We start from the raw sequence: 22,660 nt of genomic DNA on the forward strand, positions 1-22,660 counted from the left end.
GTTGAACCACTGAATTATACACCTGAAACTAATATTACACTTTGTAAACTAACTGAAATTTAAATAAAAACATACCTACATACATACATACATAAAATATGTTTGTAACCCTTCAATTTTTCACTCTACCAAGAAACTCAAAATTAAAAAAAAATAATGAAGTGTCCCAGATCTATCTCAGCAGCAAAGAGACTCTGTGTAGGTCTCAGATAAGGTGAAGCAGGGTGTTCCACTTTGATGTGGTTTTGGAGTGGTGGTGGGTCCAAAGCTGATGGCCAAGAAAAAATTCTCGAGACGTCTTTGGCACAAAAAGGTGATTTTATTAAAGCACAGGGACACAACCTGTGGCAGAAAGAGCTGCACTGGGGCTGTGATGAGTGACCAGTTACATACTATGGAGTTGGGGGAGGTAAAGGCAAAAGGGAGATCTCCAAAAGGACTTTCATTTGCTTTATTCCATGAAGAGGATGCCTAAGGTACTGGAGGAGTTGCTATTATGAAGCTAAGGTTGTTTTCCCTCTAGTTAGACATTATGACCAGACAGTCAGGAGTTTGTTGGAGGAATGTTTTACTCTGCCTACCTCAAATATTTGTCAATGTGCTGCAGGTTATAAAGAAATTTAATTTTATTTATATTTTCATCTTATCTTTGTTCTCCACATCACCGTGGAGGGGAGGGTAGTGTAAGGGCTCCCGGCAATTGAGTCTATGGGTTTCTGGAGGTTAGGCTATTGATAAGATTGCCTTTTTCTTACAATTTACTAAGACATTTATAAACTGATGGACACTCATATCCTGCAAGACTGTGATCTCTATCAGTTAACCATCGGTTTTCCCTTTCCTTTGTTCTTGGGCAGTGGCAAATGCCTGAGGAATGTCACATATATCCCACCTGGGGTTGGGTGTACGGGGTTGCTAGCTTGTGCTTTGCCCTCAGCTTGCCTTATGCTCCGTCATCAATTTGGGAAGATCAGAAGTTTCAACCAGGGAGTCAGACTGTGAGAGTCCAAGAATACCAGGCTAAGAAACCCAGATGTTTTATTTTCTGATTTAAAGAAAAAACAAAAAAGAGGGCACTTTTGGCAAATTTCTACTTTGGAATCATTACATTGCACTAGATGGAAGGAGAAAGGGAGGGAAGGTCTTTAGACTCTCCTCTCAACTTCATGGACTCTCTCCAATAAACACACAAGAACTTCTTGCCTATTTCTCATTTTCTGGGACTATTAATCACAACCCCTTGATTTTCTCATTCCTCACATGTCCTAAGGATCCTTTCAGAAATAATAGTCTTCCAGTCATGGGTAAGGCCCAGGACCTCAGGGATCATTTGCTCCAACTTCTCATGCATTAGTTAGCTCGCTCATTCATTCATTCATTCATTCATGCATGCATAGTATCTTTTAAGCACCTACTGTGTGTTACGTACTGAGGTTAAAATAAAGAGTAATATATAGCCCCTGCCCTCACAACAACAACAACAAAAGCACCTGAGGCCCAGAGAGGGACACTGACTTGCCTAAAATCACACAACTAAAAATTCTGCGGCTGCACTGGTTCTCAAATACAAGGGTTCCCCAGGGATGCCCTCTTTCCTTATTCCCTGAGAGTTGCAGGAAAGCAGGTATTTCCAGGACTTGGCGGGCTAAAGCGCTTCTATTGCTCCCCCGGCCGAGCTGCAAAAGGGCGGGCACCAGCCCTGGGGTGTCCTCAGAGAAGCCAGGAGGTCAGAGAGGAAATGTGGGCTCCCGGGCCGGACAAAGGGGGACACAGATGCCCGCGGCCTTTTGGCGAAGAAAGATTGCACCTCTACAGCCGCCGTAGCCAAGCCGGAAATGTCGTCCCGCCACGTTTCCTGCCTCGTGGGCCTTAAGGAAGAGTTGTGACATGGCTGACGGCGCGAATCTTAATGCCCCGCTGTGCTCTGAACAGTTTGGTTCCGGGGCGGCCCGGGGCTGCATGGCCGCCGCCGACGGGAGCTTGCAGTGGGAAGCTTGGGGGTGTCGCTGGTGGGAGTTCTCTGGGGCCTTCACAGCGAAACCCCAAGGACGGGATGGCGNCACACATCTGGAAGAGCTGATGCTAAATAGAACTTAGGCCGTCGTGCCCCTGCGCAAACGCCTCACCCCACCTTTTACTTTCATCTCCAGGCCTTTGCTTCCAGCCTCTCCGGCTCCCTGGCCACCCACGCAGTCTTGCTGGGCATAGGGGTGGGGAACGCAGAAGCTTCTGTTTCAGCTGCCACTGCCACCTGGTTGGTGAAAGGTGAGCTGGGCCCCTGGAGCCTCGCTTGTCACCGCTGTCAGCCCTGCCACCTCTCTGGCCTCTCTTTGCCCTGACTGGGAAGCTCAGCCTCTCCCCGTCCCAATCCCAGTGGTCTGGCCTCTAGTTCCGGGCTGTGATGTGTATATTTCTGGACTCCTGCCTGATTGGAATCTGGGAGCCAACTCTCCCCAGTCCCTAGAACAGTGCCTTGTAGCCTTTTAAAAACCAAAATTCAATTGGGTTAATTTTAAATATTTTTATTGCTTTTATTCAAGGATAATTAGTCGCCCACTTTCAGAATACCCTCATCCTGAGCGCCATACTCCATTCCCTAGGCATACTGTTCAGAGTTCCTGAATCATCTGGAGCTCAAGTCCCTAAGTTAATCATTCCCCTCCTTTTCCCCTAGTTTCTGTGTAGGGCTGCGTAAGACGGTTATTGAATAAAACCAACAGCTTCCTGGGGTGTGGGAAGTTTGTTAGTTCTGGAAAAAACACAATTTTGTAATAGTCCTGAGTAGAAAAGAGGAGGTTCTGGGAACCTCTTGGAGTACTAGATAATGGTATAAATAATAACCATTATAACCATCTGTTGGATGTGTACAGCTTTTTAAAATTCTTTTTAATGTTTTTTATTTATTTCTGAGAGGGAGAGACAGCGCGAGCAGGAGAGGGTCAGAGAGAGACAAAATCTGAAACAGGCTCCAGGCTCTGAGCTAGCTGTCAGCACAGAGCCAGATGCGGGGCTCGAACCCTCGAACTGTGAGATCATGACCTGAGCCGAAGTCAGACACCTAACTGACTGAGCCACCCAGGCGCCTTGTGTACAGCTTTTTTAAAAACCACTAATGTGGGGCGCCTGGGTGGCTTAGTCGGTTGGGCGTCCGACTTTCGCTTAGGTCATGATCTCACAGTTCGAGGGTTCGAGCCCCGCATCTGGCTCTGTGCTGACAGCTAGCTCAGAGCCTGGAGCCTGTTTCTGAGTCTGTATCTCCCTCTCTCGCTGACCCTCCCCTGCTCATGCTGTCTCTCTCTCTCCTAGAAATAAAAAAAAAAAAACCACTAATGAAAAGTAAAGCATATGGTTTGGTACCATGCCACCTAGAGAGTGAAGTAGAGCAGAAAAGGACCTATGGCTGTTTCTATTGCCCCTTGTCTTTCATTACTACTCCCAGTGGGATTTATCAGACCCAAGGGAAGGCTTTCTCCTAGGATGAGCCTGGCCACATCTCTGGTGAACCTCCGTGAGTCTTTTAGAGGATCAGGAGGCCCGTGCTTACATCCTTACCGTTAAGACTGAGCAAACTGGCCAAATGTGAGTCACCTCTTGAAAGAAGCCCTTTCTCTGATAGTGGAGAAGTGGTGATCTGTGGCTTATTGTCGTAGTAATCATCTTTTCTTTTAATAATAGTAGTTCACACAAACGGTGTTTACTATTTGCCAGTCATTAAGTGTACTACCTTTGTAGTAGCTCTGAGATGGGTATTGTCATTATCCCCATTTTACAGATAAACTGAGGCACAAACAAGTAACTTGGCTAGGGTCACGGCTAGTAAATTATAGGGCATGGATTTGAACCAGAGTGTGTGCTTAATTTGGACTTCTGTTGCTCTGCTGTTGGCTGGGTGTTTGGAATTAAGTAGTTGATGTTTTCATGTCATTTCTAAGTACCCTAGTCTTGCCAACATGTTGCCTATGTATGTCTTCAAGTTACTAAAATAAAATTAGATCACTTTAAGATATGCAAAAATATCCATTTTTTAAAAGCCTGTTGTTGGTACTAAAAGAAGCTGTTTAAAAGAGTTTACAAACACATTTCCATCAAACCTAGGAAATTTGTATGCAACTCCTTGGGAATTTTCTGAAGTCATTTTCACCTACAGAGCTTTTAATGGAACATGATGTTAATTGTCATAACTAACAATAGTAATTCTCCTAGCAGCCAGTATTTTGACAGCCTACCACAGTATGCCAGGGATTTTGTACATTTACGTGTAATATGTAACTTAATCTCTGCAGCAGCCATATTAAGTAGATACCATTATTAATATACTTTTCAGGGAGGAAAGCTGAAGCACAGAGAGGTTCAGTCACTTGGCCTACGTTAACGTAGGGCCAGGATTTGGACCCATACCAATGGACTCCTGTGTCCCACTCTTAACTACCAGACACTTTTGCCAGCGGGATTTAGAGTGGAGCCTTGTACAGTTTGTGGACAGCTGATCCCTTATTGCTGCTCAAAAATTTCTAGGTCATACCGCTCAACTAATTGTAAGTGAGGCAAGTAGGAATTAAGTTTCCAGTCTAGTGGACAGTGTTGACTTTGAGATAATAGGAAGGGTATGTGTCATTATTGGGTCCTAGTACCAACTTCCAGATTCTGACAAGGGCCCTGCAGACTGCTGATGAAAGGTAGAATAGGCTCCCTTTCCACCCAATGGCCCTCGTATATGCCTTATTGGATAGGAGTGTGCAGTCAGTAGGAAGAAAAATAGTCTGGCCCGGTGAGCTCCCTCAACAAGTAAAAATAATCTGGGCATGTTCAGAGTCACTAAGTTAATCCAGTACAAGAATCTTAAGTAGAACAATAAAAAATTTTGTGGAGAATAAAATATACTTGAAAGGAGAAGTTTAAGGTAAGTGATAGGAGGAAGTCTGTAAAGCCACCTGGTGGGTATTATTTCCAGGGACACACAGGGGACAGAAATGTAGGAGCAGAGCAGGCCTGACTCTAGAGACCTCTGTGACTTTTTTTAGCCTGAGGAAGCCTGTCCCTCTACCACACAGCCCCAGCTCTCTGTCATCAACCTGCAGCTCAAGTCCCTTTTCTAAAATGTATACTCTAATGAGTTTAAATTAAAATTAAAATTCAGCTGTGAATCTATTGCCCAACCTGAGAGCTAGAATATCAACAATAACCTCTCAACTTCCCACACAGGAGTTCCTGCTTTTCCTTTTTTTTTTTTTAACATGTTTTCCATATAGATATATATGCAAAAATACTGTATTGTTTAGTTTTAAAGCCTTATGAAAAGTGTATTTTGTTCTATGTAGTCTTCATGGCTTACTTTTTCATGCACGATTATAGTACTAGGATTCCTTCATTTTGATATGAGTAGCTGTGCATTAGATTTTCCCTGCTAATATGCCACTGAGGGAATGTACTAGAATCTATCTGTGTATTCTCCTGTTGATGAGCATTTGTGTTATTCCCAGTTTTTTGCCATTTATGAATAATGCTGCAAAGAATATTTCTGGTCCATGTCTTGGCATGCATGGGTGCATAGTTCTCTTGGGTACATACTGAAGAACTGCTAAGTCTAGACCCTTCTGTCCCCATCATACAGCTCTGTCTATCCAATATTTATCGTACCAAACTGAGCTCCTAGAGCAGTGACCCAAGGTGAATCAGCTGTTTCAGGGCCAGGGTCTGCCAGGCTCAACAGCCCCAAAGGCTCTTCCTTGTTCCTTACCAGTGCCTCTCTCCCCCAGATTCAACTGGCATGCTGGGTCGCATCATCTTTGCCTGGTGGAAGGGGTGAGTTTGTCTTCTGGTCTGGCCAGCCTCCCCAGACAGGGGTCATGTCTGTCTCTTCTCTGGCTGTATTTTCAGCTCCCCCTTCCTCCTACCAGTCTCAAGGGGAGTGAGGGGGGATTTAGCAATTACTTCACAGAGCTAAGGAGTCCTTAGTGAGCATCCAGTCTAGGTGACTCACCCAAGCAGTGAAGCCACAGAGCCATTGCTATGATTGGATCTGCCATCAAGAGCACAGATGTGCCACTCTCCACGATGGCCTGGAAAAATAGAGCCACAAGTCTCTAAGTGTCCTCTGCTTGTTGAAAGAGAAGCCTGAACAAGATAGTGCTTAATTCAAAGGAATGATTTTACTCCAGAAGCTACTTTGGTGGCTCAGGTACTTGATTGGACTTTGGTGAGCCTGGTAGGGAGTGGACTTGGGCAAGTCATCAAGATCCCTGTCCCACATGGAATCAGACTTGCCATTTATCTAGACGAGTTTAAGGATCTTCTGCTGCCTGCTTCCTTCTCAAGCCAATATTGGGCAACCTTAGGAGTGATTTATTATCTGCCATTAATCATTAATCTGCCAATAACTACAGTCTGTTCAGTAAGATTGCTGATGCAAAGTGCATACCATATTGTGGCACATAATAATTGCTCAGAAAACACTAGCTGCTATTAACAGCTCCATGCCTCACAAGCTCTGTATATATCATCTCTAATCCTTAGAACAGCCTGTTGAGAGGACTGAATATGTCCATTTTACAGATGCAAAGCAGACCTAAAAAGGGGAGTCACTTACCCAAGTTGCACAGGTCTAGGGCTCTGCTTTATTGGGCAGACCCCTAGACCAGGCCCTTGCGCTCTAGTCTTGCCTTTGCCATTTATTCCCTCGTGTGTGTCCCGTACCCCATCCAGGAATGCTCCCTTTCCCTCCAGGAGATTTCAAAGTAAGAACAGGGCTAAATTCTAAGCTGGGCTGAGGGCTGCAACATCTCTTGCCACTGGACTCTTGGAGAAGAGTGTTTGTGCATGGGCCACAGAGTCCCTCTGCCTGGCAGAAGAGGTATCCATCCTCTTGTGTGATAGAAATGTCCTAAGCCTGGATGTCAGACCTGCCTCTTTCTCTTAGCCTTTCTCTTTTTTTTCTCTTGGCCCCTGCTTTCCATGAGATCTGAAGGAAGTCATGTCTCCTCTCGGGGCTACTTATCTGTAACTGCGGGGGTTACAGTAAATGCAGTTGTTTACAAGTCCAAACTGTGTGGACTTCTTGCTGGATACCCTTGACCATGCAGGAAGAAGATGAGGGGAGCTGGAAGGAGGACCCGGGGATGACCTCTCTCAGAGGAGGGCCAGAGGGTAGGGAGCAACCACAAGACAATCAGTTTTTTTCCTAGGTGTATCATGGGTTGGTAAAGGGGAAACACTGAGTGACCACTGAAGGTCCTCCCAGCTAATGGTATTTCAGGCAGCAGTGACAGGGTGTTAGGACAGATGTCTGCCTGGGGTATGGATTTTGCTGAGCCCTTCAGACCATACCTCAGGCTAAGGATGGCCTGCATTGCCCACAGGATGTGTTTTCTCCTTAAATCCAAATTGCAAACCAACCTCTCCTCGCCAACAGGGGGAAACTGGACTGCAATGCCAAGCAGTGGAGGTAAGGAGGGGCTGAGACAGTGGGGAGGGAAGTCTTCTGTTGTGAAGGTCTCTGACCTCTGACCTCTAACCTCTCATCCCTTTCCCCAGGCTTTTTGCTGATATCCTCAACGATGTAGCTATGTTCCTTGAGATTATGGCTCCCATTTTTCCAGTCTTTTTCACCGTGACCGTCTGTACCAGCAATCTGGCCAAGGTACCCACCTCTGGGGCACCCCTATATCTGCCTTGGTGGTGATGTGTGTGGGCTTACTTGAGGTCCTGTGTTCAAAACACTTGTAGAAAAGTGGAGAAGTTCAGAGTTTTCTACTCAGACTCAGCCATATTTTCTGATACGCCTCCAGCCAGGTAATGTCTAGTGCCTCAGATAGTCCAAGACAGTGTCTGAAGTCACAGATTTGGTGAGGAAACTCTGAGCTGAAAGATGGAAAGGGTGGTCCAGTGTTAACATCTTGGGATCAGCTCCCTGGCTATCTTTCATTCTTTCAGTAAAATATTGAGTATGTACTGCATGTTTGGCATGGAATATAGGACCTCCCTTTTTTTTTTTTAATGTTTATTTTTTAGAGAAAGACACCATGAACAGGGGAGGGGAAGAGAGAGAGGGAGACACGGAATCTAAAGCAGACTCTAGGTTCTGCTCTGTCAGCACAGAGCCCAACGTGGGGCTTGAACTCACAAACTGCAAGATCATGACCTGAGCCAAAGTCAGATGCTTAATGAATTGAGCCACCCAGGCGCCCCAAGGTCCTCCCATTTCTTCTTTGAAGAAAGCTGCATAGAATTAAACAAATGTTTATAGAATTACAGCTACAGATATCCCAGATGAGAAGTGTAGGGAGCTGCAAGAGGGTTGAGCAGAGGTTATGGCCTAGTCAAGGGATGCAGGAAGACCTTCCCTGGGCCTGGATCCTGAAGAATGGGTTTAAGGTAAAGGGTGGATGTTTTTGAGCAGAAGGAATAGTGTGGGTCATGGTCCAGTGGCAAGACGGAACGCAAAGTGGACGGTAATGCAGGAGGGTCACGTGGGGTGAATGTGAGCTCTTCCTCTGCCAGGCTGCTCACCCTCACAATTCCTTCAGGTTGGCTGCATCGAAGTGAGGAAACGGGAGCATAGCAAAGTTCAGTAAGAGCTTAGCCTGTCTTCACCAGAGGGTTAAGTACCTGGCACTGAGCAGTGACTCAAGAAGACATGTAAGATCCACCTCAAAAGCCCACCTGTCTGTTCAGAATCACTTTAGAGCAGTGCTCCTCCACAGAGCACTAGTGACATTTCAGATACAACAGTTCTTTGTGTGGAGTACGTTTAGCCCAGGTGCCAGTAAATGGCTCCGGCATGCTGCCGTGAGCACCCCCTCCAACTCCAGAGCAGGAAACACCAGAGGGAACCATTGCTGCAGCTGTGAACCAACGATTGTGAGCTCTGCTGTGTGTTTCACGTTAGGCACTATATTCTGCCTTTAGAGCGTCAGTCTCATCTGTCAAATAAAGGAGTAGAATAGGGCCATGAACTTTGCCTGACCACTCGCACCCTTTCTGGAGTTCTAGTCTCTGACTAATACTTCTGTCCCCCAGGTACACCAATCAAAGCCTGGTTGTCATCCATGCCTCCCCTCCTCATCCACTATCACCCTCAGCTAAACCTCCATTCAATTCTGTTATTTTCCTTCCTAAATCTCTCCATCCCATTCACTCCACCTATGTGTCACCTGGTGGTTCCTTATTGCTGAAAAAGCATGGTTGCTTCCTAGGTAGTCTCCCTGCTCCCCTTCTGCCTCTCTTCAGTTACTTCTCAGAGCAGCCCATGATCCTTTTAAGAATGAAAATCCAATCAGTTCACTTCCCTGACTCCATTGGCTAAAAACCTTAACAAGGTTTGCAAGATTCCATGTGATCAGGTCACTCCAGCCTTAATTTGTACCACATTCCTCTTCCCTTTAAACATTATTTCTTCTGCCTGCATGACAACTTGTTTATTTATTGTCTTTTGATTTGTAGACTTCATGAGAACAAGGGTTATATCTAATTTGTATCACAGCACTAAATCTGTGTCTGGCATTGAAATGAGATTTGATAAATAAGGAGATGGATGACGGTGATCGGTGACCCTCACTGAGGAGTTCTATCATCCTAGACCTCGGGGATTGAGGTCCAGGTGCACTGGGAGGTCAGGACCATCGTTGTGGTTTTTGACGTGGCCTGGGAGACTTGACTAGGCCTCCTCTGGGACAAGAGGAGAGGAATACATTGTAGGCAGAATATAAGCCTAAAGTTGGAAACCAGACTGGGCCTGAGAGCTTAGCAGAGGAGCAGGTGCAGCCAAAGTAGGAGTTGCAGGCTGGGGATGTTCTGAGCTAAGAACATTCTGTGGGCCTCCACCTTGGGGAAGGAAATGGAGTTTCTTGGGACTGGGCCACAGGGAGCTATGGTCAGGCAGAGCTTTAGTTTTCTACAGGAACAAGAGGGGAGGTGGATCTAGTGGAATTGTGGGGATGAGAACAAGATACTAAGGGCAGCACTCAAGGTTTTGCTGTTTGATCACCTGGTGCCTGGTTTTCTCCAACTGCTTTGAGTCATTTACTTGGCTCAGCCATAGAGATGCCTATGTTGCCGTAGCACATGGCCATTCTGATTTTTCACTCTCCCTTTCCCCACTTAGTGCATCGTGAGTGTGGCTGGTGGGGCCACTCGGGCTGCCCTGACCATGCACCAGGCCCGGAGAAACAACATGGCTGATGTGTCAGCCAAGGATAGCAGTCAGGTGAGCAGCTGCAATTGGGGCTGGGAAGATTTGGAGTGGGGAGGCAGGTTAGGCCATGATTTGGGAATATGGAGAGATATACCTAAGCGCTCCTGAGGATAGATGGGGGAGACACAGGAAGAAGGGGAGTGCTCCCTGCTCTTGGCTCCAGTTGAGGGCATGAGTTCTGGTGCCAAAAGGTCCAAGCTGATCATCTTAGCCCCTGCCCATTCCCTGTGTGGCCAAGAGTGGACCCTTGCCCTGACCTTCACCCTCTCTAGACCATCGCCCGTGGATGTCTGATCATGTGACGCCCCATATGTTAAAGCACTTGGTAAGTCAGAAAGTGCTCAGCATGTGAGGTGGCTGGGATCATTGGCCAGAGGCCTCCACTTGACAGTTCCATAGGCCTTTCCGGTCCAGCCTCTCACCTGACCAGGGCACCCCCAAGTAGAGGTGGGGACACTCCTAAGGCTGAACTCTGCAGGTATTAGATCCCCCCCAAACTCCTGTGCTAAGTGCTTGTATTGCACCGTTTAATTCTGACATAGCCCCATGAGGCAGATACCGTTATTATCTCTGTTTTACAGAAGAGGAAAGTGGGGCCCAGTTTAGAAGTGTGACAGTTTTCTTTGACAGTGAAGCAATTTAGAAATCTCTGTTCTGTTCAGTACTACTTTCTGTCCTCCTCTTAAATTGTTTTGCTCAGTTTCTGAATAGAACATTTTTAAATTTTTTTCTTTCTTTTTTTAATGTTTCTATTTATTTCTGAGAGAGAGACAGCATGAGCAGGGGAAGGTCAGAGAGAGAGGGAGATACAGAATCTGAAATAGGCTCCAGGCTCTGAGCTAGCTGTCAGCACAGAGCCTGACGCAGGGCTTGAACCCACGAACTGTGAGATCATGACCTGAGCCGAAGTCACACACTCAACTGACTGAGCCACCCAGGCACCCTGAAAATTTTTAAATTTAAAAATAACTCCTTTCAATAGTATTAACACAAGCTAAAAATATATATATTAACACAAGCTAATATTTGTTAAGCACTAACTATGTGCCAACTATGTCATTTATATGAACTCATTAAACCCTTACAGTTGCCTCATACAGGAGATACTCGTTGGCATTCTAAAGAGGCAAGTCATTTCAGTCACCCTGGGTACCTTTGGGCACATCCCTTCTCTCAGGAAATGGTTGAACTAATTCTTCCCCACTGTCTCTTCCATAGGTTGTTAGGAAGGGAGGAATAAGCACTTGAGGATCTCCCAGCTTCATGCCTGCTGTCTCTCACCTGCACTTTTTCTAACCCCCAGGTGTCCCCACACCCCCAAGCTGTATTTTTCAAGCCCCAGGGCTTCCTTAGTCTGCAGAGGCAGGGACCCATCCCAGGGGCAACAGAGGACATGTGCTCAGTCCTGTAGCAGGCCCCGGCTTTCTGCTGATGCCGCTTTATTGCCGCTTGATGTGGCCGCTGGAAATGATTATTCCCACCTGAGGCGGGGGGGGGGTCCTCCTCCTGTGCAGCCACCGTCTCATCTCCTATTCTCCATCACAACCACAGCCTTCATTTCCACAGCCTGCCCCCTTGCCAGGAGAGCTGGGTCAGAAGAGGCCCCCCAGCTCTCCCTTGGACCCCACTTCAGGGACACCAAACCAGACTCTTCCTCCCTGTGATGACTTGAGGGCAGGTGGCCTCATGTTTGTTTCCCTAGGGTGAGCTCAGTCAGGCCATCCCAAGCCAGCAGAGGGTTCTGATAGCATTGATTCTCAAGGGAAGAGGTTTGGATCTTGTGCCTTTCTTCCTCCGTGGTTCCTTGACCCTTTTGCAAAGGTACCTCCCAGGTTTGCATACCAAGGGGCTGAGGGGCATCAGTCTTTTTAAACCACCAAATAAAAGTACTTCCCTATTCTGTGGACATTCAGTTGCCTGAGTGTAGGACTATGATGACTCTTGGAAAACAAAGACCACCTGTTCCAAGGACATCGTATCTACCTGGACAGAGAAGCAGCTTGGATCTTAAATGACAGCCCACTCGTCAAAAACATTAAAAACTTATTAAGGCACCCTCATCAGTGGAGGAGCCCTGGGAGGTTCTGGAGCAGGGAGGAATGTGGTGAAAGGCACTCAGGGATACTCAGCTTGGCCTGGGAGGAAGCCCTGCCAATTCCACCCCACCTGCCTTTTTCTAGGAGACGCTGGTAAACCTGGCAGGGCTCCTGGTCAGCCTCTTGATGCTTCCCCTGGTGTCAGAGAGCCCTAGGTAAGCCGGGGTGAAGGGCAGGGAGGAGGCGCCCAGCTGGGCCTCTGCCTGAGTTGACCCCCTCACTCTCTCACCCCAGCTTCAGCCTCGGTTGTTTCTTCTTCCTCACTGCCCTTCACATCTACGCCAATTACCGGGCAGTCCGAGCCCTTGTCATAGAGACCTTGAATGAAGGCCGGCTCCGGCTGGTCCTGAAGCACTTCCTTCAGAGGGGAGAGGTACTTGGCCCCACTTCCGCTAATCAGATGGAGCCACTGTGGACAGGTGATCCACCCCCTTGGTCTCAAGTACTGTCTCCCAGTCTCTCCCCCTGCCTGGGCATCCTGACTCCAGCTTCCCACAGGTTTTTGGCCGTCTCTGTCTCTATCCCTGGGGGTCCCCCTACACCGCTTGACCTCCAGGTAAGTGGCGCCATGTCTCCTGCCCATCCGTGCTGCCCTCCCACTCTCCCCACACACTCTCTTTATTACAGTTACACTCTGGCCTCCCCTGATTGGGTCTCACTTCTCTATTCTAGGTTCTTTATTTCTACCGAACAGATTTGGGGTGAGCAAGGGTGCTTGAGGGGAGCAGGCTTGTAACAGCAGATATAAGAGATCTATTCGTTAGGTGCAGGAAGAAAAAGATGGATATGGGGTACGTGGGTAACGGACGAGAGATGGGAAGTAGGTGAAGGACAGATGAGGGTAAGGACAGTTCAGTTGATTGGATGGTTACTCCTGCTATTGCTTTCTCCTCTCCCCCACCCTTCACTCTCTTCTGTCCCTCAGTGTCTCTGAGCTGCAACAGCTGGTGGAGGGACACCAAGAACCCTACCTCCTTCGCTGGGATCTGTCACAAAGTAAGTGTGCCGTGCTCTTCCAGAGTTAGGTTCACCCTTCTGAGGTCAGCGTCTCATTCCACCAGCTCCAGGGCCTCAAGCCCTGGACAGTTTAGAGGCCGCCTGGTGTCCTGGAGGGAGCTCTAGCCTATAACGTGGTGCATTTAAATTATAGCTGCAAAACTCCGTGAAATTCACTTTGTCCCTGTGTAAAATGAGTCTTAACCGTACTTGCTTTATTGCCTGTGGGGTTTTATGCGAAAGGCAGCTATGTAAAGCATTTTGTACATTGCAACATACTCAAATAAGATTGTGATCTTTGGCTACCCCTGGAGAACTTCTGTCTCTCATCCGGAGCCACCTGTCGAGGAAGCAAGTACTAGACTTCACTGCTCTGCTGGTTGTGTGCTAAAGATGCCGCTGCTTATTGGACATGCAAAATAAAGCCGCCTCTTGAGCTGCTGTAAAGTTGTATTTGGAAACTGGGCATCTCAATTTGGCTAGAACATTGGGAACAACAGGCAATGAAGTTGGAAGGGAAAAGGGTAAAAGATAGCCTCCATCCATGCAGGCCAAGGCCTCAGGGCAGACAAGGATGAAGCAAGGTGGTAAGTTTGAGAATGTTTTGGGAAGTAGCCTTTTCCTAGCACCAGTCTGTTCTGGGTTTCTCCAGACCAGGTGCAAGTCGTTCTGAGCCAGATGGCAGGCCCTGAAACCATCCTAAGGGCCGCCACCCACGGGCTGGTGCTTGAAGCCCTGCAGGGAGATGGGCCCCTCCCAAGAGGGCTGGAGGAACTGAGGAACCGCGTACGGGCAGGTAAGCACCTCACAGTCTAGCCTCTTGATGGCTCAAGGAGGCGTAGAGTGAGGAAGGACTGTGTTCCACTTGGGGACCTGAGAGCTTCTGGGTCTGCACCCCCCTCCAGGTCCTGAGAAAGACAACTGGGTCATCGTCAGGGACATACACCAAGTGTTGGACAAGCTATTCCCAAAGTTCTTGAAAGGTAACGTTTTTAATCCCCATGGCTCCTTGGCCTCTGAGGCGGCCTCCCCAGGGGCTCTGCCTAACCCTATCCCCACACCTCTAGCTTTGAGGTGGAGGACCTGGTTTCTCTCTGTGATCTTAAGTCTGGACCTCATTTCCCTGTCAATAGGATGGGGAAGTAGGATGGTCCCAGAGGCTGTGTCACGTTAGCAATTTGTAATAATCCCGGTTGGCGTTGAGGACGGTCGGGGGAGGCTCACAAATGATGATGATGATCTTTCATTTAGCACCTACTCCATTTCAGCTCTTCTCTGTGTGCTAACTCAGTGAATTCATGCTGTAGCCAGATGAGGTTTTAGCCCCATTTTGTGCCAGAAATGACCCAGCAGAGGCAAGAGGAGCCTGGGCAGTGCACAGACCATGCCCCTGGGCTGTACCACTCCTTACCACTCTCCCCAGGACTGCAGGATGCAGGCTGGAAGACTGAGAAGCACCAGCTAGAGGTGGATGAGTGGAGGGCCACATGGCCTCTGTCTCCAGAAAAGAAGGTCTTGTGAACAGCCCAGATGGAGGCCCAGGTCCCAGACAGGAGCCTGGAGCAAGCACACTTTGGCCACAGCACGATGTGGGAACAGCAGCTTTATTTTTGCTTAGGGGAACTGCTGGGCAGTTTGGCCAAGGCCTCATGGGCTGTGACTGCCAGTCAGGTAGACTGGGCCCCTGGCAGTGGAGAGAAAAGGAACCAGGGCCTTCCCCTTCCCTCTCCTGCCCTAACCCCTTCTCACCATGGCAGGCTCCCCGCTCCCGTTCATTGTGAAGCCGAACCCTCCCTCCAGTGGCTCATGGTGTCCAACACAGTTGGCCTTAGGCATAAAAGCCCCAGAGGAACGTGGCCACGGCCATCATTATCAGTGCATTGAAGTTGACCACACGGGCCCAACTCGAGTCCTCACTGATGTCCTCCAGCCGCCTGGCTGCTGCAGCCACTTCCTCCTGCGTAGGGGCTGGGGGACTACCTGGCCCACCCCTGCTCATTCCACAGAACCAGAGCAGGCACCGGCGGAACAGGCCCGGTGCTGAGGACTGGGGCTCTAGGAAAAAATGATGCCCTACAGTTAGTTTGAGGGAACTTGGCCCCCCTAGTCCTTAGCCCCACCTCCTGAAGCAGTGCCTTACCCTCCATCTCCACTGCATGCTCAGGACACCCGTTCTGTACAGGGGGTGAGGTTGGACCGTCTAGCTCATCAGCATCCAGGTCCTCCCGCTGCTCCTTGCTGTGCCGTAGACTGAAAACCAGGCGGTGGAGCTGAGGAAGGGAGTGGGGTCCAAGTGAAAGTGCTGTTCCCCCACCCCAGACCCTGAGGTCTCTTGTCCACCTTAGCACCCTCTGACCAGCCTGTATACTTAGTCCACACTACGTTTGCTCAAACCCAACTTTCCATGGCTGCCCTTTGTCCTCATACTAAACCTAAGCCTTTCAGCTGTGTTTCACGCTCTTGGCCCTGCTCACCCCCTGCTTCATCAACCCAAGTCCCTGCCTTCCTTCAAACTGTAGTACTTTAGACTCTGGTCTTCTAGTCCTGCTAAAAGGGTACCTTCCTGTGGATATTTACCCGCATAGTTTCCTCCTGCTGCCTTTCCCCCCTTCTCTACCAGCCTAGCCTTCTGCCCGGCTCCTTTGTCCTGGCCCCCAATCAGCCCTGCCCTGGGGCATCTACCCTGTAGCAGCACAAGACCAAACCCTTTGTGGGCCTTCAAGATGGTACTCTGCCCCTCTCAGCCACCAATCAGATCCTGTGTTTTGAGTCCCACAGGCCATGCCAAGGACTTTGGGGGACAGTCTTCAAGCCACCTCCCTCCAGACCATTTCAAATAAATGTCATTTAAATAAAACATTGTTCTTGCTTTACAAATGCAACTTCCATCTGGACTCCCAGCCTACCCTTAATGAACCCTCAGTATAGAAATTCAGGTCTTCCCCCCCCATGGCCATTCCTGGAAGTGGACTGGCAGACTAGGGGTAGAGAGGGCTACACTAACACACGTGGTGCATGTTTGGTACCCATCCAGAGGCCGGCACTTACGTGCTTGCGTGGGATGGGTGCTGTGCACAGTGAGACTACAATGGTGAGGAGGCCAGAGCAGACGAAGAGCACAATGGCAAAGTAGAGGTAGTGCACGCGGCAGAAGAGTGCTGGGCATGCTGAGGGTCGTACACAGGTGCCCGAGCCAAAGGAGAACTCCGGAATAAGGCGTGCCAGGCCCATGAGCAGGCCCCCAATCAGCCCCCAGAAGGCACCCTGCCAGGGGAGAGAGTGTCAGCCTCTTCCAGACGTTCTGACCCATGTTCTGACCCAAGCTCACGACACACAGGCTCACCTTCTCGTTGACACGGGGCACAAAGAGCGCCAGCACAAAGACAGCAAACACAGGGGGCGCCAGGTAGCTGGACACTGCCTGGATGTAATCAAAGAGCTGCCCTCCCTGCGCTGCCTGCACCACGGGTAGCCAGGCCACTGACACCGCCACAATGAACACCACCCAGAGCCTGCAGTGGGTGGCCGTCGGGAGATTTTACCCAGGACCCCCCGTCTCCCCCAATCCTACAAGTGTTCCCTGCCCCCACCCCGAGGCTGATTCAGGGGACAGGACCTGGGGGAGACCCAGGCCGCACCGTCCTACTAGCAGCAGTTCGCGGTCCCCTGCGTGGGGCCGCAGGCGCATGTAGATATCCATGGTGAAGAGCGTGCTGCTGCTGTTAAAGATGGAGGCCAGTGAGGACATGAGTGCGGCCAGCATGACCGCCAGCATGAGTCCACGCAAACCTGCAGGCCAGTGGTAGCTGTGAGTCCAGGGCCATCAGGGTGTCCCCAGGAGGGCGCAGGCTTGAGGGGCCGCTCCTCCCAGTTGCAATCTCACCATTGGGCATGAGTTTCACAACCAGCCGTGGGTAGGCGATGTTGGAGCAGCCCACCTCTGTGCCGCACACGAGCTTACACACCTCAGGCACCACACACGCCACTTCATCTGCAGGCAAGAGAACATGACGTGGCTAGAACGGGAGCTGGCCTGGGACTCAACCCCTGAAGTGGGGATGGGAAAAACTAGTGGAAGAGAGATGGGACCCCTCGTGGGATATGGGACTGGGTGACCGGATTCCTAAATCAAAAGACGTTAACAGGAATGGAAAACAGGCACCTGAATGCATGCACAAGAAAGGGACTGGGTGGGGCACGGGACACTTGATGGGGGTGGGGTTGCAGACGTTACCAGGATAAAGAATGCGGCTGATCATGCCCGGCATGACCATGAGGAACATGGGCATCAGCTTCAAGTAGCCGCACAGTATGCAGCCCGCCTTGATGTGAGTCAGGTTCTTCCCGGCCAGACAGCGCTGCACGATGACCTGGGGCGATGCCCGTTCAACCGTCTGTGACCAGTCGCAGATTCTTCACCCCCTCAGGACTTAACTCGCTCTAATTCAGGCCTGCCTCTGGCTAAGCAATTCACTTGCTGTCAATTCACTTTCACTCACCCAAATTCTTTGGATCCCGTTGGGGCTGGTTTAACTCCATCCTGGCCAAGTTCCCGACCCCTCAGAGCATGCCGTGGGGCTCCCACAGAGGGGTTCCCGATCCACCCATCTCAGCCCTGCTCACAGTGGTTCTGGTTTTGCCCCAGCCTAGCTCCCAGCTCAAGCCCTGACCCTGTACCTGGTCGCTGCACCAGTACCAGCCCGAGACGATGGTAAGACCCAGGAGCAGTGCAGGCCATGGCAGGTCCCCCGTCACAGCGTCCCGGAGCAGGTGGTAGGAGTCGGGCCGGGGTCGATAGCAGGAACTTGAGATGTTGCCCACGGCCGGATCCTCAGAAACCGTCAGCGACGTCATTGCCCCCAAGTATTTGTCGAAAAGCCCTGAATACCCGCCCACCTCGTGGAAGGCTGTGAAGGCAAGGCTGTCAGGGGACCGGGGGCCCATGCCAGGGCCCTCGCGAGGACCCACATGCTGGAGACATGCATGCGCTGTCTCTGCTCCCAGGTGGAGAGCTCTGCAACTTGCAACCTCCATGCCCCTCCCCCACTGGTTGAGCTCCGTACCGTAACCCATGAGGACGAAGGCCCCCCCAAGAATGACGAAGGTCTGCACAGTATCCGTGTACATCAGCGCTGCCAGCCCTCCTGCAATGGGCCCGGGTCAGTGGAGACAGCCCAGACAGGCTGCTCCGAGCACATATGGGGTCTTTGTGCGAATTTGAAAAATGCACCCCTTCCTGGAGAGCAAATTTCAAAGAAATGGACCATTCTTCAGGCTTATGTACCCGAGCATCAGGAGGCAGGGCTTAATGAGCAGAATGAGCTTCAGTGATGCTCCCAGCACATCTCCCCAGCCCACTCCTTCCCTAAGTCCCTGCCACAGCGACCTGTCACAGTGTAGATCATGGTGATACCCAGAAGGGCGATGACGGAGGCATAGATGTTCCAGCCCAGAGCCTGTTGAATGAATACTGCCCCGGAGAACATGTCCACCTTGGGGGAAGGAGTGATCGCACAGGTCAGCACCCAGGGGCCAGGGCAGGGACCCAGGTCTATCTACTTTCCAGGCCATGAACTTACATGGCCACGCTTCAAAGGTTCTCTTATTTTTCGATGGTCTGGCCTTCCAGGTCCCACTTATTATGGCCGAAGCCCCAAACCTAGTCCTTTCAGATGCTGCCCCCATAATGGTTCTTAACAGCGATTTTTCCTTGGTCCCGGCCCCTCCAGGGCTTTCTAGAGACCTCCACTCCGTGATCCCGCCTTTCCAGGGCCCCTCTATGAGTGCATACCGAAATCTTGGTGAAGATGTACAGGAAAAGTGAAAGCACTGACAGGTAGAGGCGGATACGACGGCCTCCGAAGCGCTTGCGCAGGTACTGTGGCATGGTAATGACACCCGCCGTCAGGTACACAGGCGCAAAGAGCCAGCCAAGTAACAGCACCACGAACAGCGCCTGCGGGCACAGAATGACAGCTGAGAATGACTGAGATCCTTCCTTGAGTGAGCTCTCCCCACTGAAGGATCTAAAAGACCTCTTGCTGAATGTGCTACAGCAAGAAAAGTCCAAATGGGAGCTCAGAGGATGCAACTGCAGAGGATGTCCCTGAGCCTTGGACATTAAGGGGCAGGGTCTTGACACCTTCCTGGGCCTTTATCTGGAGCCCTCCTAGTCTTCCCAGGCCAGTTCTTCCCAAGATGGGTCCTGTCTCCCCACCCCCCAGCACATGAATCCAACTATAGACTCCTTAGCCTGAGCCCAGCCTCTGCCAGGAAGGGCTGCTTCCCCTCTTCTCTTCACCCACCCAAACTTTCTGTCCCTCAAGACTCAGTTTAGAGGCCTCCTCCTTCAGGAAGCCTTGATCTCCCCAACCCTCAAAGACAAGCCTCAGTCCCAGAGCCTTGTCTCCTTCCCACTTCTGCAGGGGACTTTAATTTGGTCCAGAGAGCCTCACAGGCCACAGCTTCAAGAGAGCATCAGAATAAGGACTTCACTATCTTTGAGGCTCTTCACCCCACTTCAGAGAAGAGTAACTCAAGGCCATAGAGGGTAATAGCTGGTCCAGGCTTACACAGCAGGTCAGGAGCAAGACCTACCCCTTTCCTGAAAGTGGTCATCTCCAACATCCCCCTGCCTCTAAGGCAAGACGTGCAACCCTCACTCGAAGCCCAATCATACCCCACTACCGGGAAGTCCCACCTCCAGTCTTACATCCCCCCTGCTTGGGGCAGGTGTGACAGTTCCAGAGGCTCCCACCGGGCTGGGGATTATTGACAAAAAGAAGGGGGTCTCACATTCCACTCAAATCCGGCCACAGCCAAACCGCTTGCAGCACCAGTCCCTGCCAGGCCCACAAAGTGGCCACTGCCGATGTTGCTGGCAAAGAGAGACGCCCCGACCTAGACGGCCAGAGGTGGGGGTGAGCCAGGCTGCTTCTCTAGACCTCCTCCCACTCCACAGCACAGCCTCTCTCACCGGCCACCACACCATGTTTCGTCCCGCGAGGAAGTAGCCGCCCACGGTGCCTCTGTTGGTTCTGCACATGGACTGAGGGACAGGAGTCGGGGGAGACGGGTTCGGGGCACATCTTTGGACCTCATTAGCCTTCTCAACACATTCCTCAGCCTTGTCTCAGGCTGAAGATTAACCAGTCCTGGGCTCTTTTGATAGTTCCCACCCAACCCCCAGCCCCAACCTCCTCCAAGGCACCCAGAGCAGCCCGGGCCCTAACCTAGTGCCCAACTACCCAAGCTTGGGTGTGACTGGATTTGGCCTGACTTTTCCTGAGGCCTTGGGTATGGATGGGCTTCTGGTCAGATATTATGTAGACAGGGGAACAGAGACCTCATTTAGAATGCTGTCCCTGATGGAAATCTGCTGACCCCTTCAAATAGCCCAATCCAAAGGTGGGAAGACAAGGAAGGAGTGTTGGCTGGGCCTTCCTGAGGCTATCAAAAGACTTGCTTGCCCCTCAGCCCCAGGTGTCTCCCTCAAAGATCCAGGCATCCTGCCTCCACTGAACGTAGGATCTGCCTGAAACTTTTCCCCCAGGCTCCGGAAGCCTGGCCTCCAGAAGCACTCCAATTTCTCACCCACAAGCCGACACCAATGACCAGCAGGAAGTAAGCAGCAATGACCAGGATGTCAGCGGTGTTGTTAATTAGGACCCTCTGGTTTCCCAGTCCTGGTGCAGAGCCTGCCTCCATGTGGTCCTCCATTCTGCTTAGGATCTGTCCCTCTAGGGACCAGCGCCTGGACTTCCCCAGGAGAAGGATTAATGGTTACCTCAAGAGCAGTGAGCCGACAAGTCCCTCAGGTCTTGTCACCCCTCCCCAGCTTTGTTTAGCTGAGTCAGGTCACATCAAGGCCGAAAGCTCCTCCTGGAGCTGGTCAAGCTGGTCACTTTCAAGTTCAGGAGCACTTCTTCCTGGGCCTTAGCTCCTACTCCTTCCCCAGTGCCCCAGGCTCAAAATCGCTCCTTTCACCCCCTAAAAATTCTCACCCATCAGCCTTGACCTAGGGAGCAGGGCTGAGCCAATCTCCTGGTTCTGACTAATTTTCAAATCCAAACCTGACAGTGTCACTCCCCTGCTTAGAAACTCTTCCCAGTTCCCCATCATACTAGGAAGGAAGTAGGAACTCTTCAGCCAGATGTTCAAGGCCTGCCACACCCTGACTCCTGCCCACCCCTCCCCTTGTTCCTCTATACCAAACCTAGAGTGAAATCATATTTCCCTCCAACTCCCTCGCCCTGCCCAGCCCATGTATTTTCACACACCCAAACTTTTGCCCAAGCTGTGCCTTCTGCTTAGCGTGCCTTCTTGCCTCCCAAATGGCCCACTCCTACCTCTCAAGTGGTAGCCCTCAGTACCCAGCCCATGTCAACTCTTCAGGAAAGACTTCAGTGGCTTTTCTGATACAGTTTTAAGCACATTGTGTTGTCCTCATATGGGTCCAGCTCTGCCTTCCCAACATACTAGAGACCCACAAGCAGGAAATGATCGGGTTCATCCCTAGGGTCCCATTGCTCAGCACAGGGCTGACTACAGAAGAGAGAATGTTGATAAATATCAGTATCTCTGCCTTTCTAGAAGAATTGATCAAATCTGGATATCTGATTATGACAACTGGGTTCATGCCTGAGATGGGGAACAGAAAACAATATTTTAGCGGGATAGGAGTTATATTTAAGGAATGCTTTCGTTTGGGTCCCTTCAAAAGCAGACCCTAAGATGAGAATTGAGTGCAAGGATTTTCCTGAGGAGGTGACCCCAGGAAGGATTATGAGGGAGTAGGGAAGTGAGACAAAGAAAGAAGAAAAACCAATAAAGGGCATGTTAACTAAAAGGCTACCACTGTGACCAATCCCAATGAGGACTCTTTGAGACACTGTGGGGAACATACCTCAGAACTGACCCCTCAGAGCCAGGGAGCTAGAGTATTTATCAATTTTTGTCTCTAAGTTTTTAGAACCTCCCCCTCCCACTTCAGGCCTGTTGGGTATAGGAGCACATTTGTTACCCCAGAGAGCACCTCAGACAGAAACTCAGGGAGCAGCTGGGGAGACAGGGTATCTGGGAACTGTCTACATAGCGGGCCAAGTGGATATGGGCAGGGCATCCACAGTGTCTGCGTCAAGGGGTGATGAATTTGAAGTGCCTGAGAAAAATCCAGGTGCCAGTGTCAGGACATATTGGGATTCTAGGCACTTAAAATCTATACGCTGTCTTTGTGGTCCACAGGCCCTTCATGATGTGGCACCTATTTCCTCTTTGATCTCACCTTCCTCTACTCTCCCCCTTCCTCTCTCTAATCCAGCCATATGGCCTTCTTTCCTTTCTCTCAATATGCCAAACTCCTTCCTCCCTCCTGGCCTTA

General features: G+C 50.4%; 2 protein-coding genes across 2 annotated transcripts; one reads left to right on the forward strand and one right to left on the reverse strand.

Moving 5' to 3' along the window:
• The first annotated feature begins 1,868 nt into the window (after positions 1–1,868).
• RUSF1 (RUS family member 1) lies at positions 1,869–16,138 on the forward strand. The gene is given in 13 exon segments (XM_077777786.1): positions 1,869–2,101; positions 2,104–2,265; positions 5,757–5,802; positions 7,409–7,441; positions 7,531–7,636; positions 10,100–10,201; positions 12,370–12,440; positions 12,520–12,704; positions 12,784–12,841; positions 13,211–13,281; positions 13,934–14,077; positions 14,187–14,264; positions 14,705–16,138. Coding segments are annotated over 13 exon segments (1,368 nt in total). The 5' UTR covers positions 1,869–1,887; the 3' UTR covers positions 14,803–16,138.
• On the reverse strand, positions 15,110–21,048 carry SLC5A2 (solute carrier family 5 member 2). The gene is made up of 14 exons (XM_077777785.1): positions 20,875–21,048; positions 20,258–20,329; positions 20,077–20,181; positions 19,073–19,237; positions 18,668–18,773; positions 18,345–18,425; positions 17,959–18,188; positions 17,516–17,651; positions 17,165–17,272; positions 16,920–17,070; positions 16,625–16,793; positions 16,330–16,545; positions 15,422–15,551; positions 15,110–15,336 (listed from the first exon to the last, which is right to left on the reverse strand). Exons 1-14 carry the CDS (start codon positions 20,998–21,000, stop codon positions 15,110–15,112), a joined length of 2,022 nt encoding a protein of 673 aa, XP_077633911.1. The 5' UTR covers positions 21,001–21,048.
• Between the last annotated feature and the right edge of the window lie 1,612 nt (positions 21,049–22,660).

The sequence above is a fragment of the Crocuta crocuta genome, unplaced genomic scaffold, assembly GCF_008692635.1.
Source record: "Crocuta crocuta isolate KB4526 unplaced genomic scaffold, BGI_CrCroc_1.0 scaffold217, whole genome shotgun sequence".
Lineage (NCBI taxonomy): Eukaryota > Metazoa > Chordata > Mammalia > Carnivora > Hyaenidae > Crocuta > Crocuta crocuta.

What these genes read in the sequence shown, in the direction of transcription:
- SLC5A2 (XM_077777785.1), bottom strand. Translation starts at nt 21,000, where the DNA reads ATGGAGGACCACATGGAGGCAGGCTCTGCACCAGGACTGGGAAACCAG. An exon ending in CATGATCTACACTGTGACAG is followed by an intron (nt 18,426 to 18,667) that starts GTCGCTGTGGCA and finishes GGCCCATTGCAG; the next exon opens with GAGGGCTGGCAGCGCTGATG. An exon ending in TGTGAAACTCATGCCCAATG is followed by an intron (nt 17,071 to 17,164) that starts GTGAGATTGCAA and finishes ACTGGCCTGCAG; the next exon opens with GTTTGCGTGGACTCATGCTG.